Source organism: Melanotaenia boesemani, chromosome 11, assembly GCF_017639745.1.
Source record: "Melanotaenia boesemani isolate fMelBoe1 chromosome 11, fMelBoe1.pri, whole genome shotgun sequence".
NCBI lineage: Eukaryota > Metazoa > Chordata > Actinopteri > Atheriniformes > Melanotaeniidae > Melanotaenia > Melanotaenia boesemani.
The window spans coordinates 21,512,708-21,534,044 of NC_055692.1; the positions used below are offsets into that span (position 1 = coordinate 21,512,708).

Consider the following 21,337-nt stretch of genomic DNA (forward strand, 5'->3'; position numbering starts at 1 on the left):
GAATTTGTGACTGTGTGACATACAAGTCTGAGTAATATCAGTCAAGAACACAATGGCTACCTGTGACTTCTGACTCTTCCTCTTTCTCTGAAAACACAGCAGGCTCAACAAGAGGCTTAGTGTCCTCTGATTGGTTATTCTCTTCTGCATCTTCGTCTTCCTCCTCTTTTACCTGCATCATCTCTACTGGTTCCTCTAAAGATGTAAGCTCAGTTTCCTCTGGTAATTCCCCCACCTTCTCCTTCTTGTCCTCGTTCTCCTGTTCTTCCTCCTTCTTTTCCTCCTCCTGTTCCTCCTCTTCTAGCTCCTCTGTCTCAGTCTGCGATGGTTTGGTGGTAACGGCACATAGCTCTGGCTGCATTTCAGGCTCATCTTCCTCATGTTCCTTCACATTCTCTTCATCATGTTCCTCCATATCCTCTTCTTCTTCCTCCTCCACCAGTACAGCCTGTACTTTGTAACCAGTGTCTGAGACAAGCTCAGAATTCACAAAATTTGCTGTGTTGAGATCTGCTGATGGAAAAATTGTCATTACTAGAAAAACAAAACGTCAAAAACTGTGTATTTAATAAGGTTAATTTTTATAAGCAGCTACACAGGACATGCATGTGAGAGAATGACATGACTATGAATATGTGATTAACTTAGGAATATTTATTTATAAACAAAAACTGTAATTTCTCTTCCCCTGCACATATTCCAAACCATCCAACACAAGGTTGTTTTTAAAAGAGACATTTAAGTCACTTAGGATCTTTAGAGGGGGAATAAGGCTCAGAATCAGCTGTGTGCTGCACAGTGTGGTATTTGAGATGTGACATTCTGGAGGTAAGTCAGTAGTTTTCGATAGTAGATAAAAATGACCTTGGTCCTTATTTATATTAACACATAACATATTTTTTTGTTTGTCAGCCCTACCTGTGTATAGTGGTGGACTCTCTGGAGGAGGAGCTGTTGGAATCTGTGAGGGCACTCCTGGTTCAAAGTTCAAAGCTGGGTCCTCTGACTGGTTCGGGACGACTGGTGGTGAGATTGGTATGGCCTCTGAATGCAGCTGAGAGGGGTTGTCTTTTTTTAAAATGGGTGACAAAGAAACCAAGAGACTTGGAGAAGCTGGAGGTGCAGATGGTTCTGTTGGTGATGGAGCTTTTGGCTGATCTTGGTCATTCGTTTGTGGAAAGCTGGGCAAAGCTGAGACTGGAGGTGCAGGGTTAAGAGGGGATGTGGGTGGTGTCACGGGGGCTCTGGCCCTTTGTGGGGAGTTGACAGAACAGAAATCAGGGCTTTTAAGGGGTGACATGGAACGGTAAATGGGGGAGGGTGGAACCCATGAAAAAGGGGAGACCAAAGGAGAACTGTGAGGAGAAGAAGCTGCACTTTCTTCAGCTTTAGAGAAGATGAAGGCTGTATCTGTCAAGCTCCGCTGGTATCTTCTGAATGGTTTGCCTGGAGAGAAAGAAAACTGTTTGCTATCAGTTCTAACAAAAACACACACTGAACATCCAAAAGCCTGAATAACCATATGTGGAGGTTCAAATAACAGAAAGTTGCTTCATTTTCTGTTAAAGATCATACCAGTGCGGGAGGATCCAGGGCTGGTGGGACTTTGTGATGACGATGATGACAGCTGCCTGAAGAACTCCCTTGGGTTCATGGGCCGTTGGGATACTAATGCTGCTGCCTCCTACATGTCAAGAAATGAGCCATAAAAGAAGTTCTGCAATGCTTGACCAGTTTTAGTTGGAAAAAGTCTTTAACTATGTCTCAGCATTTACCTCTCTTGCAAACTTCTAATTCAACTGAAAATTAAGTTTTTAGAATTACTCACTGCTGCTTTCTCTATAGACTCACTCCTTCGGAGACGAGCCCTCATGTCATCCTCATGCTCTCTTTGCTGCTGCTCCTGTCGGGGAAGAAACACAGCAGCTATAATATTTACTCTGACAAACATGTAATTTCTTTATTTCAATTATATTAAGTTGTGCCATATGTTTAGCAACAGCTTAAATGCTAAACACATGAAAAATTTAGCAAGATATTTTGACTCACCCATTTAAATTTCTCCTTTTTACGCAGCTCTTCTTCTTGTTCTGCCTGTTTTCTTCTGCAGTAAGGAAGAAAATATCAAAAGATAAAATGTATTTTTCCCCATTCAAAAATTTTTGTCCAAAGAAATCACATACACCGTGCTTTGTTATTCTATTCTATATCTATACAACCACTAACAGAACAAAACACAGTTCAGACCTCTGCTCCTCAATCATCTGTAGTTTCTCATTCATTTTTCTGTCTCTCTCTTCTGCATCTCTTCGCTCCTTCAGAATTCTTTCTCTTTCTAAGCGCCGTCTCTCCTCTGCTGCTCTTCTCCTCTCCTCTTCTTTCCTCTCTTCTTCTTCACGCTGGCATACAGAAAGAATAACAATATGACAATACACAATCATTTAAATTTAAATCCAAACTGTAGCTCCCTGTATTAGTCCTTCTGATGATGCAAAGTATACATGCATTTAACCTTCACGCTTATGGAGGTTATACACACACACACACACACACACACACACATATATATATATATATATATATATATATATATATATATATATATATATATATATATATATATATAAATGTTTCTTCCTCCAGGTAAATGGGTTAATTCAAAGAATATACCCAGCTGAACTACCATTAGCTAGTTTTACAGTTAAGAGGATTTCAAATACCTCTGCACGTGCCCAGAACGAGTCTCTGTTTATTAGTCTCATCTCCATAGCAGCATTAGTTTTCCTGTAGTTTGTACCCTATAAGAAAAAACAACCAGGACAGGGATTAGGTGTCACAATATGTAAATTAAAGTCTCTGCTACCATCTAATGGACAAATGAGGTACTGCAGGGGACTCACCACAATTTCCTCCTTGTCTGCAGACCTGGAACTCCTTCTCACCCACTGTGTAGGAGTATGAGTCTGGGCCTTGCTGAGCTCAGCTTTTATCTTCTCCTCTGTCACATCCTCCACTTTCTCTGCAGTAATGAAAGCATGTGCTTCCTGAAACATGGAGGATGGAATGAAAAAGAGATGACAAGCAGAGTTAAGACAGATGTGAATTTAATCCACCCTTACATGCTGTCCTTTAGCCTCACACGCACATACACAAAGATGTACATAAATACACACACACACAGAAATCCATATGCATGGTCCCTGTGGAGGGTTTTTCTTGCTTTGACTGGGGAGTTATGATAACTTGGAGCCAAACAGTTGTAAGGATTATGACAGAACAAAAAAAAAAAAAAAAAAAAAAAGAAAGAGGCCTTAATGTGGGAACAGGAATGTATTTGTTTGGATAGTTATGGATAGCAAAAAAAGGAGAGGAGGGAAATGAGAAGTAGGGGCCAGAGGAAGGGAGAATAAGGGGATGACTATACATGTTTCCAGAAAAGAAGAGAGAGAGATAGACTATTTTAAACCCTTAATTTATTTTGAGACAAATTGTCAAACCCTACCTAATGTTAAAGCTCTCCACTTTGTAACAAGCATGTGTACACAGCTAAAACTACCTTCTTAACTTTGCTGCCACAGTTTGAATCGATGTGCTGCAGTTTTCACCATGACAGCCCAAAATAACAAGATGCTTCCAGGCTTGCATCAGTAAACACTAAAACATCATATATATGTGTTTCACTTCTGGAATATCTAGGTTTTTAACATAGACTGATTTCATGTCTGTGAATGCATGCAGGCATTTGTATGTGGCCAGGTTCTTAGAATAATTTCCCTGAGAGAGCAAATCCAGGTTTGCTGATGAAGGCCAAGGTCTGTCTGCCGCCAACAGGAAACCACGGCTTTATCTGAGTGACAACACTGACACTGACATTGAATGGAGCATTCAGTGTGCCTTATAATACATGTCAGTGTGGTGTACAATCCATATCAATCTGGCTGTCACTGCCAAAAACACACATAGTTGGCCAGGGACCAGACAAGCAGTCCTCAGTGCTGCCAATGACATTGGGAAAATCCTGGACACAAACCACAACCCTCTGCACAAATCTCTCAGCAGCATGGTGCTGTGTTCAGTCCTGAGAGGTAAAAGAAAGAAAAAAAATGTAATTTTTTACCTCCATTACTTACATAAACCCTCTTATTTACCGTACATTCAAGAATTGTCAGGGTTACAATATGAGATCACAGTCAGAAAAAGTGTTGTCATAGTACTGTGTAGTTGTATGCAGATCGCTTCATAGGGCTGATTAAAGAATAGAGAAGTTGGCATTCACAAGAGGTCCATGTGTTCTTTTGCCTGCAAAAATCACAGTAATAACCATTTTTCTACCTTTCACAGCATAACATGGCTTCCACCCCATTTGCAAAACTCAAGGGAACAAAAACTAAACCTTTAGTATAATATAAAAACTAGTAAAATAAAAATAAATACAAAATATACTAAAAACTGATAATGGATACACAGTAATAAGATTACCATTGTCATTACTAAAAAAAAAAAAAAACTCTGTTGTATTAAAATTATTTAACAAAATCTAGAATTTGATTGAAAAAAGAAGTTGTACAGGAGACAAAGAGAAATAGCTATGTTTATTGTATTTGCAGGTAACAGTGTTCAGCAGACTGACAGGTGACAGGTGAGGGTGTCAGAAAAAAAAAATATCCACTTAATGGCTCACCAAACTGACTAACCAGAGAATCAGTGATCAACTCAACAAATCATTGCTTGATGCAAAACTGCAAAGATCTTTTGATCTTTCACCATCTGCAGTGACGATATTGTGAAATGATTCAGGCAAAATCCTGAGAGTCAAGAACAGAAACCACATTTGGATAAACATGACTTTAGACTATGTCTTTTCCTGGGAGGTCTGTGTGGTTGTTTCAGGAGGCCAGAACTAGACCTCAAAAAGGTTCATTTTGTCTTCTTTCTTAATATATTAGCAGTTTTTTCTTTAAGACAAAGGTTAATGTAGAATAAGTTCATTTGTTTACCTTGACATGTTTCGACAGGCGACTAGTCTTCCTCAGAAGCCTAGGATGGTCAATTCACACTTCTGAGGAAGACTGCAGTAGCCAGCCGAAACCTGTCAAGGTAAAAAACAAACATCTTCTACCGAAACCTTTGTCTGAAAAAAACAAACTGTTAATACATATAGAAAGAGACCTTGTTCTCTATGAATTAGATCAGTGTTACTTTATAGACAGAGTGTGTGTTTAACTGGCCTGCCTGTAGTTCAAATCTGTCATTTTTAAGAGAATAATCAGACCACAACCACCACAGACGGCTAAAATCCTGTATTTAGCCAGAACAAACAATTACTTTTTTGTAAAACTTCAACAAAAATCTTTTTAAAATGTATGAGGTTTGCTCTAGAACATCTAAAAATCAACATAAATATCTAGTTTAAATTTAAATCATATATGTCAGATTAAATATAGCCCTGCTCTCCTCCCAGTCTCTCATTTTCCTCTTATTTTTCCCCAAGTTGTCGCCCAGTTTCAACTTTATTGGATTTGATTAGCTATAAATGGAAGGGTGTATACAATAACAAGAAAGCCTTTGAATTTTACCCACATTTTAAGATTAAAATGTAATTTAATAAAACAACAGTGCCTACCAGCTCAGTACTCAACTTTTTCTACATAAAGTCATAATATTGCTTCAACTATAAACTGCTCTACTTAAACGAATGTGCTGTGCACGGTGTGGATATTGTCATGGGAGAATCTTAAAATTGGGATGAAGTGGGATGATGCATGTGAAGTAATCTTTTAAGGGTTTGTGGCATTGATGACCTGTGGCAATGAAAAGTAACTATTGGTATGAGAATATAACCTGTCTGGAAGGAAAAGGAGCCCAAGGTGATGTGACAGGATTTTAGCTATAATTGGGCTCAACTCCACACAAACTGTCTCTCTGCTCTGGAGCCAAACTGCCTCACAGTCTTTCTCCCACCCAGGGGATGTTCAGAGTAAGAAGAAGTATAAGTGGATGTGGGAAAACTCAAGTTTGCCCAGTTAAAGTTGTCCCAGATGCCAGATGGGTTACTTATGATAAATGTCACTGCTGGAATTCCAGGACTTGATACTGATTAATGTTACTGATCCTATTTAATGTTGTAATAAAAGCTCTTTACACAATGAAAAAAGTAATAAGACAGAAGTATCTGAAACTAACATATCTCTTCTCAAGTGTGTCAGATCAGATGATAGATGAATGAGAACTTTGGGGTTTAAAGTCTTTACCCGAACATGTTCCTTCACATTTCATGTCAACCCAAATCTCCTGCTCCACTTTAATAAACCCTTGGCTTTGTTCCCAGCCACCATGCAGCTAAGTTAAAAAAGATTTTACTTAATGTTACTTCAATGTTTTCATACTTTTTTTTCTCATATTCTCATTTCTGTATCTTTTATGCACACAAACACAAAGCTTGCCTGACCCATTAGGTAACAATAGAAACACCTGCCCACTATTCATATTTATTTTTCATAACTCCATGCAACACTAGAGTTCAGTTTAAAACACACCCAAATAGGCTACTGCAGGCTCGCCTCGACAAAACCCCCTCACTGCTGGCTGAGACATGCAGCACAGCCAGAAAAAAAACAGACAAAGGAGACAGAAGGAAGACAAATGAAATGAAAGTATTGGCACAAATTAAAAGTCAGTGACAGACACGACTCTAAGAACTTATCAGATATTATTATCGGTCAACGCATGTATGAAGGTAATCTCCCTAATTTTGTTTTTGTTATTGATAAAAAGTCGAGGAAGACATAAATCAGATTGTTTTAAGAATAAAATAATAATTTATGCTGACCTAAATGTTGATATTTCAAAGACAAGATTGTGCAGAATATACAGCAGGTAATAGTTTGTCAGTTTTATTTATTCCAAGCAACACTTTTAGACCCTTTTAAAGTTTAAAAGTTTTCCTGCATTATTTGCAGTATTATATTTGGGTTTGCTAACTTTAAATCTGACAGGTAAATGAAGTTCCTCTGTTACTAATTGTTTATTTGATCGTTAAGTTAATTAAACAGTCCATGCTATTCTTTTGAGATTTTCCTTTATAAATGAAATTATAGGAACGTTTCATAGTCAAAAATCTGCACCAAAGAGATTTACTCTTCCAAAACACTTCCAATAGAAGTGTTTCTATTAGTTTTTTTCTTTTTTAATCCAGCCTCTTCTCTTACTTATAACCTAAATTTCCCAGCTTGGGATGAATAAAGTACTTCTATCTATCTATCTATCTTATAAGCAACTGAAAAACACACTTGCATAGTGAATGCTATGTTAGTGTAGCAAAAGGTAGCAGCCTTTGTTTTGTTAACTTATTTTTGGGTATTAAAATAATAATAAAAAAAATTGTTTAATGAATTGGTATGTAGACTTCTTCCAGTCAAATTGTAAATAATCTAGTAAGTAAAATGATGTTAAAACATTACAAAAAAATGCCCTATTCATTAGTCTTAGAGGCCAAAAAATATATTAAAATGTCTTCCACAAAGCAGTCCAAACCCCAAAATGTCTGTTGGTGAATTTTCTGCTGATGGTCTGATCTGCTGATTGAGAATTAACCACTCTCCACAAAAGGCACATTATTACTGTATGGAGTATGTGGTAAATTTTGATGGAGTGATAAACATTTGGTTTCTATATCCTAATATAGCTCACAAACACACATATTAGCTGGCTTTCATGTTAAATTATTTTCATTGTGTAATGTCTGTGAAACATCACTTCTAAGGACTGAAAAAAAGTGAAAAAAGAAAAGAAACAAAGTAAAAAAAAAAAATGTAAAAAAAGAAAAAAGAAAAAGTGATACAAAGAATAATTTTTCTAATGCCAGATAACAGAAAGAGGCCAGGATTGTTCAGTTATGCATTAATCCTACAGTCTTTAGATCAGAATACGTCTGCAAATGGAGTCCATATGCAAAACTATGACATTCATTGTAAAAGCTTTGAATTACCTTTAACTAATAAATTAGTTTTAACCACTGAGTAGTGGAGCATTAAACATTCTTACAGTTTAAGCTCAGATAATAACTGCAATAACAATGTGGTCCTAATTTTAAATCAGTTGCCCTTTATTCCATCGTCTTCAGAGAAAAGCTAATTGTTCTTTACAGCTGTGACCACAGTTAATTGATGTTGTTGTGACACAGCTCCAGCTGTTACATATGTGGGTGTTTGCTGAAGTTAAAGGTCACATTTCTCCCATAGATCAAGAACGGAAAGGCATGTTTCTCCAATCTCTTCCAGGTCCAGCATGTAATCATTTCTCTTTACTACTGAAATCCCACATGAAAATTTACCAAGACCCGTAAGTGCTCACACGCACAGCCTCATGAGGGGGTTAGTGGGTCTTCAGACACTGGCTTGCAAAATCCAGGATATTTGCTGTTTAAGAAAAAAATAGGAAAAAAAAAACAAACATTCCACAGATGCCTCTGAGGTTGACGGGGTGATGCCTTTATATGGAAGCTAGTAAATCTAAGGGACAGTCTAACTGATCCTACTTGGGCTAAAACACTAAATAAACTGTTTTAGGAGCACAGATGGGAAACTGAAAACTAGCAGATATTCTGGACTGTGTTTCTTAAATGCTTTTATTAAATAAAATAAAATAAAAAATAAATGAATAAATAAAAAGGCACACAAGAATTTGACATGTGACTTTGGATTGCATCACAAAAATTGAGTTTTTTGCCCCAGACCTATCAGTGTCCTCCCCCCAGTACTAGCAGACAGGCAAAACAAAGTGGGACCAGTGAACCAATAGAACAGGAAGGGCCTGAAAACAGGAAATTCTCAAAACAATCCTAAGTAAACTACTGAGTACAAATATAGAGTTTAGAGTACAAGTGTAGAGTCCAGGAGAGAAGCAACTATGACAGATTTTATTTTATTTGTTTTTCTTTTTAATATAGGAGAAATTTGTGAAAAGAAATGCTCCAAAAAGGAACTTTAATATGTTTCTGTAATACATGTGACTCACCACAAGTGATAAGAATCATGCTATATTTACAACTCTCAAGAATTGTTTAGCAGCACAGAGAAAGAGAAAGACCACTCAGTTAAGCATGCATCACCAAATTTTGTCATCAAGTTTTTGTTGAAACCAAAGACTGGTGATGAATTATTAACCACATCTTCATGCACTTTTTACCTTGAAGAAGTTTTTGATTGCCGGGATGTGGTTGACACATTCTGTCCTTCGGTAGTCATCGACATTTTCACCGACCTGTAAACAAATACAGGATGTATACACTTACATTCATACTATAACTCTCCAACAGACTATAAAAAGGTAAGAAAAGCCAGGCTGCAGAGAAACAGGATTCACAATGTTGTCAGATAAGGATTAAAGGTTAAATTTAAGGTGTTTTCCAAGTGTGTGGTATATTACATCATTACACTAAAGGGAAGGGGACTGAAAAAAATCCAAATCTTTATTTTCTAAAACATTGTCCTCAAAGACTGCAAATTTCAAAATAAGCAAAAATCTGCTGCTAAGTCTTGTAATTAAAGGCGTCCAAGTAAATCTGTCGAAAGTCTTATTGCATAGCTTTGACTAAACCAGAGCTAAACTACAGTTTGCCAGTTAACATATACTGTTGGCAAGGACTAATGTGCTCTTGAAAGATGCATAAAAATAAGTTTGTCCATAGTGACTTTAGACAGGTTTGTCAGCTTTTATAATGTAACTATATACGTCATGCCAACTGCGAGACATGTTGATGGACATTTATGTTTTAGTTGCTTCAAAGCCTCAGTGATTAATAGCTTAAATTCTCATTATCTATGATTTCTGTCTAAACTGGAGTATAGAATATGAATTTGTCCAGAATGCATGTGACAACATATTAATTCACCCAGCTGTATCTAAATGAACTATGGTTGTATATGTCCTTCTACTATTCTACTACAATATGTATTTGCAAAGTGTGCATGTTTGTTTCTTTTATTTAGCTGGTATGTGTTTTATGATAGATAATGCTAAGCACCATGAGTCTGTGTGGCACTCACCCAGCTGATCATTGCAATCCGAGGGGGGCCTGCCTCTGCATTTTCCACTTTGCACAGTCCATACTGAGGTTTTGAGATGTGAAACTTCCCTGCCAGTTCTGCAACACCACCTGCTGTTGGAAAAGAAACAAAAGCAAGTTTTATTCACTAATGACCTTAGGTGGCCCAAAACAACGTCTTATCTGAGGCAAACATGACCAGTCCACTTTACCTCCTGAGTCAGCCAGTTTGAGCTTATTGGAGACCCCTTCGTATGTAAATAAAGCCCTGTAAACAGTCACACACATATTAGCTACACAGAAATGTGGGACAAAGACATAGCATACACATCTATGATACTAATTTGAGTTAACTGAATAATTTTTCCGAGATTTAAGTGTCTAAGTGAGGGCTCATCCTAACCTTTTATATTCAAACTTAAGCATACAGCCAGTCATATGTTCATATTTTTAAACTTTCAATGTTCACAGAGGATGCATAACATTATGCACAAGCAAAAGCAGATGTTTTACTGCATGTGCTGGGACTTGGGCTGAAATATAACAGGCCTTCCTATAGTGCATAGTATCTTAAAATGTTTTTTTCTCCAAACATACCACATGAAGTTGTATTTTCTTTCCTGTCTATGTCACTTCCTGCTCTTGTTTTTTAGGGCCTTTATGGTTCTAAAACAGGAAAGTGTGCTACAACACAATAACCAATTGTCAATTTGTTTGCCTCATGCATAAATGGCTAATGAATGTGAAACTAAATTAAACAAAGTTTTTTTTGGCATTTTGCAGGTGAAAACCTGTCCTACCACACCCTTCATAAGTCAACCATCACTGTGGAAACTCAAGAACTTATGATGCACTTCCATGTGACCACTGAGATCCAACTATTGCTCAATTAAGAACAGGATGATTTGTTTTCTTGGAATATTTTCAAGAAAAATGTAAAGGGAACAGACACTAAACTATGGACAAACAGGACTATTTATTCACTTTACATCATTGGTTCGATATTTAAAACAACATCTGCACCACTGCTTTGCTCCTCTAGGCAAGTTGTGTTTGAACCAAAACAGTCTAAAAAGTTGCCTGCAGAGAGACGAACAGTAAAATCTTTATACAACTTTTGCCCATATTTCTGTGTTTGGGTACAAGTATGCGCATGCGTCTCTGTCTGAGTGTGGTTAGGTGTAAATCTTTCTCTGTAGCTCAGTGTCAATAACATCTGGAGCTGGGTAGCAAGAAGCCATGAACAGCTATTACAATGGGCCAAAGGTGAAAGGTCTGTGTAAGTGTGTGTGAGTGGATGTGTGAGGAGTAGGGACAGACCAAGTATCAGTTTCAAATATTTCGGTCAACTATACATAATGTACTGTAGCTAGCTCAGGAAGCATCTCTGAATCACTGTTATTCTTTCCAGATACAACAAGCCTGCCTTTGTTCTTTCTCCCAAGAACAAAGCACGCCAAAAGTTAGTCAGTATGTGAGAGTGCTGAGGACACAATAGCCATATTGTGTACACTATTCAGCAGGCTGCATGCTGATCCAGTATGTGAGGAGGCAGGCTAACACTGCTCTTTTATTTTTTTTTTATTGTGCTGATGATGCTGACAAGTTTAAACTGTTTCTATTGCATCACCAGCCAAAAAAATCTGTGTTTTCAAAACAGGTTTAATTGCTATGCAATGCAGGTAGTGGGAACATTCTCACCAACTTTGCAGTATTATGTGTGCTTGGCAACGCTTAGGTCATCAGATATGTATTCTGGCAATGGTCTAGCCACAATAGCAATACTGATATCACACTCTGAAGTGACTGAAGATGTCTTCACATGTCTAGTTGAAGTAACAGCACTTATATAAGACTGTCAAAGTAATTGATAACAAGTGAAAGGTGACTTTAGTGAAAGCACTACTTAAAGCAGTAAAGATAAGGTGAGAAAATATTACACAATCGCTTTACATGTTACACCAAATTGGTGCCAAATTTCAATCAACTGACTGATTAAAGGGATGAAATCATTAATATATTTTTCTAATTTTGTTTGCAAAAACTTACATGCTGTCAGCTAAATCTAGCTGAGTAAAAAGTACATTTTTCTCCAAGATATAGTGGAGAAAAAACATAGGAGGTAGAGAAAAAAGATGTAAATAAAACAGAAGTATTTCCAATTTTCTATTTAATACTTGAGTAAATCTATGTTACAACCGACATCCAAAGTTGAGGCTCCAAACTACGTTTACTGATCATTGGTCCTCCCACATTCCTAAAGGTTGCCACTCACAAGCAAAGGTCACTGCGCCTCTCAGTCCTCAATGCATCTGCAAATTCTCCACCCACCGTTAACAGGCTCACACATGAGCATAGACTGTGCAGCGGCCTGCAGGAGACCAGATGGAATTTTCAAAAAGTCCTTCTTCAGGCTTATTTTCTGCCCAAGACATAATCATTGCTTTGTACATTTTAAAGGTCAAAGGTTTCACAAACATTATGATTCCTGAAAATCATCCACAACAATCTGTCAATAAATGGATACATAGTTGTTTATTTTCACCTATGTATGTATGTATGGATGTATGTATGTATGTATGTATGTATGTATGTATGTATGTATGTATCTATCTATCTATCTATCTGATCATTTATTTTTTTCAAAAATTGCAATCCTAATTTTGCTCTATTAATTGAGAAAAAGTAAGAAAGAAAGAGAAGAGAAGAATAAAAAGTTAGACAGTGTAAACTTTGGTTGGAATTCCATGAATATGGATCAGCCTTTAATCCAATCCCACACACATCCAAATCTAAGCTTAGATGGTCATTTATGTTGATGCAAAGAAATAACCTTGCTGATTGGTGGCACTTTACAATGAACACTCAAGCAGAGGTGCTTACAAGCCAAGAAATCTTTATGGTCCCTTAACAGTTGTTCCCTCTTAAATGTTTCTATTAAGTGGTCCTCTGTGAGCACTACTGCATCAATCTTGCAGCATTACAGACACAGTGTTTCATGTTTATGGCAATCAGTGTGATTGCTTCAATCCCAAATAATAATTGTGACAATCAGTGGAAATTACCCACTCGGAAATATATGAACTAAAAAGGGAAACTTGAAGTGTAAATGCAGTTTACTTATTTATGTAAACAAAAAGACTGTGAGAGCTATTATCAGCTTTATTTATCACCTGTAAACACAATCAATATGTGCAAATAGTCATGATGTGCTGTCTAAGGAGACAATATATATTGCTACCAATGTGTCTGGGGTTGCTTGACAAACAGTGTATTGATTTTATACCCAAAAAATACCTATGGTGGAAATATGATGGAAATGCATCAGAGTAAGCTTTTTTTTTTAAAAAAAAAAAAAAAGTATCAGCAGTTGAAATATTTAATGCTATCCAGTAGCATCCAATCATCCAACGCTTATCAGGGTATGGTTGCACGAGCAACCGTTAAAGCTGGAAAACCTGGATTTCCTTCTCTCAGGCCACTTCTTCCAACAAGTTCATGCTAGATCTCGAAAGGTTCCCAAGCCTGCAGAAAGACAAAGTCACTCCAGCTTGTCCTGGGCCTTCCCAAGGACTTCTTCCAGATGGAACATGCCTGGAACACCTCATCAGGAAAGCGTGAGGCATCCAGACACCCTGCGGAGGAAACTCATTTGGGCTGATTATAAGGTTGCACGATAACTATCAGCCCGATAATTATCAGGATGGTAACAGGAAATTATGATGTCATTCCGATAAGTACAACATCATAATAACTTGCCCCGATAACATATATATTTTTGTCAGCACGGCAGTGCTCCGCTTATACTATGAGACCTGAATGGTCTGCAGTGAATGCTGCGTTCATGTGACATTGGCATAAAAAGAGAAAATCTTTCTGAATGGAAAAATGTAAGAATAACCTCTTGTGTTGGAAGAGAGCTCGTTAAAACTCGGTCATAGTTTTGGTAGTTTTTATCTAAGCAGAACACTGACTGAGTTGCTGACTTAAACCGACATCAAGGTTTTTTTTTGACATGTTACAATAGAAGCATGAACTTAAAAGGATGGAATCACGATTAGCAAACGTAGGAATGGGGAATTTTCATCACCCCATGAATGCAGCACCACAAGCATGCAGCACAGCATGCTTATGTTTGACAACAGAGAACATGGTGTCGGTAGTGTGGGAATTCTTCAAAGTTTCTGAAGAAAACAGTTTTCTGGTTATTTGTAACAACTGTTCCAAACAAGTTCCACAAGAAGATAAAAGTAGCATGAGCTTCAATACTACAAACCTTAACAGTCACCTGAAACATAATCAACGTTTCTATGGAGTTTTGAAAGAGTATGAGGACACTTGCTAAAGACGCAAAACTGCAAAGAAGCCACTAGGACTGACATACATCCGTGAGATGTTTGAGACATCCAAGAAATTTGCCAGACCTGACCCACGGGCTAAGCCTATTGAAAATCTAATCATGGAAATGATGGTGCTTGACGACCAGCCCTTTACCCTCGTTGAGGACAGAGGTTTTTCATGTCTGATTCATCACTTGGAGCCACGGTTTACGATGCCAAGCCGCCGCTACTTTGCTGATGTGTGCCTTCCATCCGAGTATGATGCTATCACCAAATGTCCAAATAGTTCTGTTTGATACTTTAGAACATGTTTGAGAGGCATGCTAAAAGTTTTTCACTGGAAAAAAACAATATCTCTTTATATAAGCAGTAAAAGTCTTTTAGGTTTTTTTAGTATTGATGTCATGATCTTAGGTGTGTTTGTTATCGGTTATCAGTTATCGGTATCAGCCTTTAGTAGCTGAAAGTTATCGGTTATTGGTATCGGTTTTAAAAAATGGTTATCGCTCATCCCTAGCTGCTTGTATCTGTACCAAGTTTAAGATTAATTTTAACAACTGGTGATCATTTTATTAGTCAGTTTCATTACTGTGGTTTAAGTGGAAAGAACTGAGTTATTCTTTCTTTAAGTAGCACTATGTAACTTTCTGACCTGAAAAATATGGAACTTATTTGACGGCACTGTAACATTTATTAACTGGAGCCGTCATTGCCCTGCAGGGTCTGAGAAGCAGCATTTCACAACTTTTGCTTACAGGACACTGTGTCATGTAATAGCTAAGTTTTACTTTACTTACTGCATCGCATGCTAGGACCGGATATCAACAGACTGGCTGATTCATCAAAGACACATAAGAGAACATTATTAGAGCAGAACAGGGAAAAAAGAGAGAAAGGAGCAGATAAGACAAGAGTCAACACCGGACTGACTTTACTGGCTGGAGTAGGGATGCATGACTAATTGACTAATCGATTAGGCACACAAAGTCGACAGCTGTTTTTAAAAGTCGATTAATGTTTGGATTAGTTATGTGTCATTACGCAGAGACATTGTACTGTTTACAGTGTTGTGTTTAAAAAAACAGCGTGGTGCGTTTAAGCGCTAGAGAGGGGGAGACAGAGAGAGACACACACCGCGGGTCAGAGCGGTAGGGAAGAGAGGGGGGACGTCGGAGCAGAGAAAGTTAGTTGTGAGAAACTGTTTAGTGGTGAATGTTTTGCTACGAGCTTTAGCAATAAACACCACACAGCTCCTCCAGTTCCAGCAGAGTCCTGTGTCTGCTTCACCACTGCTGGGTAAAGTGAAAGGAGCTAACCCTGAAGGTTCATCCAGGAGGAATCGCCTCACCTCCTCCTCCCAATCTCAGTTTGGATGCAGAAGCAGGAAAATTGAACAGCTGTTTCTTCGCAGATAGTGGCAGCAACAGACCAGAGCAGCAGCACGGTTACTAAAACCTCACAGAAATTATGCTTCAGGAGCAAAAGGACCAGATGGAAAGATGAGAAAAATAACTAGTTTGTGTTGTTGCTGAACACTCTTGTAGGCGCGATGTTTGGTTCACCTGGTAAAGCAGCTGACCCATGAATGTAGCCAGGTTTAATCCCGACGTCTTGCTGACCCACTTTCTCATCAGCCTGCTAGACAATAAAGGACACTAGAGCCCACACAATGTTAAATATATAACAAACAAAACTTAAAAAACACCTGTTTATAGATCACACACATTGTACAAATAACATCTCTCACATTTTTTACAATTTCCCTTTGGAGATTGTATTTTAAATTTTATTATTGATGACCTCATGATGACATCACCACTAATCGATTTTGAAAGGCCTTAAAAAATCACAGAAAATGCCCATCCTTAGGCTGGAGAGAAATCAGAGTGCAGGTATTATGCAAGATGGATGCCGAATTAGCCGTCGTTAGGACGCGAGTCACTAAGAAAATTAACAAAAGTTTTGCACCACGTCTTTAACTCTGTCGCACATTAAGTTAAGAAAAACAGTCCTGAATCCTTCCAGCCACCACATCCTGCATTGTTTTCCATTTGAAATGCTTCAACCACAAGTGTTAATCACCACAAGTGGCATTAAAGGGGGCTGGTAATGATGAAACAGTGGTCATGAAATACTGAGTGAAATTTATGATTTGAGTTGACATCTTTAAAAACAGAGAGACACGTTATTAATCACAAGCGCACAGATCACTGTGGGACTTACTGCTTAACATAAAGTGGACCTATAATGTCCATCTATCTAATCCATCTATTTTTATACCAGGGTTATCCACTTTAGGGAGACAATTCTAGATGAAACTGGGCATAAGGTGGGGTACACCCTGTGTGGTGGATCACCAATCCATCCCTGGGTCAATACAGAGACAAATAAGACAAACAACCATGCTTTCCCCTGCTCATTCCTAAGGTCAGTTTAGGATCATCAATAAATGTGATAAGCATGTCTTTGTAAATCTATGATTCTGTGTAACCATTTTCCTGAGCTGAAGGAAGAGCAGGAGACGTTCTCTTCTGCTCAGTAACCAGCCTGAAAATGAATTGTGCGAAGCCGTACTGGCTGATCACGCCCTGGTTTACAATCTTTGTTTACAAAACTTTGTTTATCAACAAATGTTTACCTCAACAATATTCTCTGTGTTCAATTACAAATTGACTAGAATGCTTACTGACACCACTGAAACCAGCTTTTTATATTCTATAATCGGGTTTTATGCTAGAATACCAATATTTTACTGATTTGGGATAACTGGAACAAACTGAAATACAATGGAAAGTAACTATAATATCAGGATCTTCTATAAATTATACCCTGTTGGCAAGAACTACTTTTTCTTCTGCCTGCCAAAGTCATATGTGAAATGGCACAGCGTGGGGATGCAGCAGCACATAACTGCACTAACTGCACTATGGAAATACTGAAGGGACAAAAAACACTGCTTTACTGCAAGGAATCTCCCCACTAGAGGAGTGCTTTATCATTTCAAATAACAGAATGTCACAGTATAGTAATGTTTCTTGATTTTCCGGCAATGGAACAATAAAGTTCAATAATGAAGTTGAAAATAGCATCAATGTTTACATGTCTGTCAATATCAGGACATCCAAGTTAATTTCTGAAACAATTATAAATAAACAAGAAGTTCCTAATTATCTGACTGCTTGTATACATTGATGAAGACAGTAGCAACGTGCAGTGATAAAGTACATTGAGGATGCAACACAAAGTGATGCACTGTGATGCACTGTTGAAATTAATCTAATCTTTGACAAGAAAACTGTAATCAAATCATGAGACAATGAAGATGCACAGCGCTACTACTTAAGGGCTTGTCCTATTTGTAGTTTTTCTACAGTATGTGGTTTTAATAGTTGACAAGAGGGAATACTCTATTTGTCGAATACCACAATAATCAGAAGATAATATAGTTCTATTATATATGGTTTTACCTCAATATTAACTGCAATTTTAATTTATTTATTGGTACTCTAACTGATCTAAAACTATCTTGTTGCTAACATTAAATTAAGATATTATCAATCATGGAATGGCTACAGATCAACAAAACTGTGTTAATTACATATTTCTGAGGTTTAATGTTACCTGTGGTAAATGACTGAATAATTACCATGATAAGCAGTATGGTGCAGAGAATATAGGCAAACCACATCTCTAACCAATATGTTAAGTTTCAAGTAGACTTTCGAAGAACGACGAACTCTTTGTCAGTACATCACAGGGACACAAACCAAAATTTGTCCTCTGATTTTACCCCATTACTGGAAGCACTTGTTTGGTTGTCTCTTTCAAAAAGATTGTTTGGTTGATACAGTTTGTTTGCTAGCAGGATTACTTTAGCAGAGGTGATTAACACTTGATATCCATCCTGATCTTAATCTGAATGAGGGACTTTTTCTTTGTTTTTCTTTCTAACTCTGCATTGGCAGGTATTTGTAGTATCAGACTGCTCCTATGCTGTAAAACTGTCTGAAACCTAAAGAGTTTAAGGGTTTCGATTCATGGTGTGCAATGCAGTAAGGTCAGTTTTGTTAAATGCACCACTTATTTTCTTACAGTAAGTACTGTGGTAGTATAAACAGCTTTAAAAGTTGTTAAAGTTTTCCCTAACTAACAGAGCAGATACACCTCCCCACATAGACTGCAACAGATGGGAAAAACAGACTCTCTTATGTCTTTACTCCAGCCCACCTCTAAATCCAGCCAGCTATGACTTAAGAGAGAAGAGCAGAGAAAAGCAGGGAAAGAGGCCACCATTGAGGGTAGTGAGGGGCGTGAAATAGCTAAAGAAATGATGTCATAATCTGAAACATAAGTGATGCATGTGAAAGATAAAATCTCTGTGTCATTCTCAAAGCCAGCTAACTGATGCAGATAGGAACAAATAATCATTCACACAAAGACACATGCACACACACAAACATGTACTGGAAGCCTGAGCCAATAACAATTGGAATGGTTTGGTTTGAACTGCCCTGAACTCTTTTAATACCTTCAAACATGCTACACTCAACTATTTCAAGATCAACATAGCTGAAGCAGACAGCCAGCAGTACTGGGGAAGGCCTTGTCATCACTTATCCAGGACACACTATCCTCCATTGTTATAATACACAGGAAACACTTACAATGTTCTAAGGAATTCATTGTGCCATAACAACTAAAAGGCAAAAATAATCCTAAAAGAGTAAATATTGAAGCCAGATTCAACAGCATTTCACTGTTAACTCTACTGCTTTTCCTTTCTACACATATTACCTTGATATACCCCCATTTTTACAAGTCAAAATTCTTTATTGTGACCCTCACCTCTAACAGCATATACTTATAGGTATATTTAATTGACATCTTTTTGCACAGCCCACTTCTTTCACAATCTGAGACTTTCACAATATCTCACTAACATCTTTTCTCCCTTGACTGCACTCTTCCTATCCTCTATTTTTCTGACAAAACGTTCTTGTGGGTTCATAGATCATTTATTAACTTCAATGTTGCTAGAAGTAGAGGTAAGAGAGATTTCTGGTTATGCACACGGTTGATGTATGATCAAGCGTGGAGAGAAAAAAAAAAAACTATGAGGAAATAGAAGAGAGGTTTGGAGCTATCACCAAGATTCACTGCCCAGATTAAGTTTTCCATCAACACATTAGTTCACTCCCTTTTCACTTTCCCTTCCAGATACAGCACACATATTCCCAATGGTCTGAACAAGTCTCAAGATGTTAATTTGTCAAACGTGCCATTTCTTCTACCTTGCATAAAAACTAATCTATAAAACTTGGAATCTGTAAAAGATTTTTTCTCCTTACTGCATATTACATAATGTGTTCTTGTTTTTTTTTGTTTGTTTGTTTGTTTCTCCCCCACTCCCTCTCAACTTCTCAATTCTTTACTCTCCACTCGAAGTTGACATGGACTTCCACGGCTATATTTAGCTTGTCTCTTAGTCTACCTCTCTGTCTGTGTTGAAGCTCAAGAGACATCCCCGTAGCATAACACGCTCATTTCCTCTCTCCAAACATGGGCAAAATAAGTCTAGCAAGACCTGACTGCTGAAAAAGTCATTTTTGCTCCCCCCCTCCAGCATATTATTTATACAGTGTCCATGTAGCAACCCCAGTTGTGCACACATTCCACCAACAGTCTGGACTGCAGAGACATGTGGAAGTTTATGGGTAATATTTGAGACATTTGAGTAGGAATAAAGGGCAAGAATGAAAGACTGATAGGGTTCTACAGTTATAAAAGAGGAGAATAGGGTAAAGGAAGAATATTACATTTGTTTATATAATAGAAGCTGCATCTGTTCTAAGGTTCTTCACAGCCACTTATATTGAAAATGCAGCACGCTTAGTGAAAAGCACATTCTGCACTTAGGTTGATGTCGTAGTTGAAGAGCATTCACACTTTGGATAGAGAAGGTTTTATTATGAGTTATGCTGCACACAATAAGGCCATTAAACTAGAGACTGTCATACTAGTCTTCCACAATCTCCTGTACTTCAAACTGCAAAGACTACGTTTTCCTCTTTGCCCCCTCTTTTAGTGATGATGCATGGAAGTCAATTTATGGATGGATGTTAATTTTTGCACAACAAAACTGACCCAGATCTCTGATAGAGGGAGAAAAAGTGTCAGAAGGAACAATGACTAAGAGTTATTAAGAAGGGAAGACAAATTTGTCAGTGTCACTTAGAGAGCTGGTCAGAAATAGAGAACTCTTATTTCCTTCCTTTCATTTAGGTCTTTATAATTCTAAGTTGCTGAGGAGGACTTGTTCAGGTGACCTACAAAATGAGCAGCATAATACTCACAAACACTTTAATGATTAGTATAAACTAATAAGCTGTCACACTCAAGCCTTATGGGATGAAAGAAGATGATTTAGAGTTATTTTATAATATTTAGCAAAGAAACATGGTTTACATTGAGAAGTACTACTCACAGCAAAATCAAATAGGTGCTTATAAGGTGCATGACAGAAACCAAGCACAGATGAATGAGAAAATGTTCTTACAATGATGTGGGATGAAATCTTCCTGAAACAAGTAAAATAGCTTCTAGCAGTACCACGGTTTACGAAACAGGGTGTAATATCCTGCTGCAGTACAATACAGGACAATACTTAGCAAGGCCTCCCACTGAGATCAGATACAAGTTATGTCAAATAAGTGGAGCACAATGGTGGAATATAACAAAGTAAATTTACTCAAGTACTGTACTTAAGCATAAATATGCAAACTTCTTTTTGAGCTTTTCAATTTGCTTGGCTTCATAAATGTATTCCAAGTACATCGGCCTGGCATATTTTCTTTCAATAAAGGTGTACCTCTTCCATTAGATTTGTCATTTAAACCGAAAAGTAGAGAATGAGCAAAATCATATATATATATATATGATTTTGCTCATTCTC

General features: G+C 37.5%; 1 protein-coding gene across 2 annotated transcripts in view; it reads right to left on the bottom strand.

Annotated features, from left to right (window-relative positions):
- The window catches only part of si:dkey-40c11.2 (drebrin-like protein A), a 34,231-nt gene that overhangs the window by 3,319 nt on the left and 9,575 nt on the right, over positions 1-21,337 (bottom strand). Inside the window, exons 2-12 of one of the 2 annotated variants that reach the window (XM_041999182.1) lie at positions 10,258-10,313; positions 10,047-10,159; positions 9,187-9,261; positions 2,901-3,044; positions 2,721-2,798; positions 2,248-2,399; positions 2,050-2,104; positions 1,829-1,903; positions 1,576-1,684; positions 919-1,446; positions 61-510 (exon numbers count right to left, since the gene is read on the bottom strand). In XM_041999182.1, the coding sequence (XP_041855116.1) occupies positions 61-510; positions 919-1,446; positions 1,576-1,684; positions 1,829-1,903; positions 2,050-2,104; positions 2,248-2,399; positions 2,721-2,798; positions 2,901-3,044; positions 9,187-9,261; positions 10,047-10,159; positions 10,258-10,313 (1,835 nt within the window). Of the gene's footprint in view, positions 1-60; positions 514-918; positions 1,447-1,575; positions 1,685-1,828; positions 1,904-2,049; positions 2,105-2,247; positions 2,400-2,720; positions 2,799-2,900; positions 3,045-9,186; positions 9,262-10,046; positions 10,160-10,257; positions 10,314-21,337 lie in introns of both variants that reach the window. The other variant, XM_041999181.1, reaches the window with a different exon arrangement.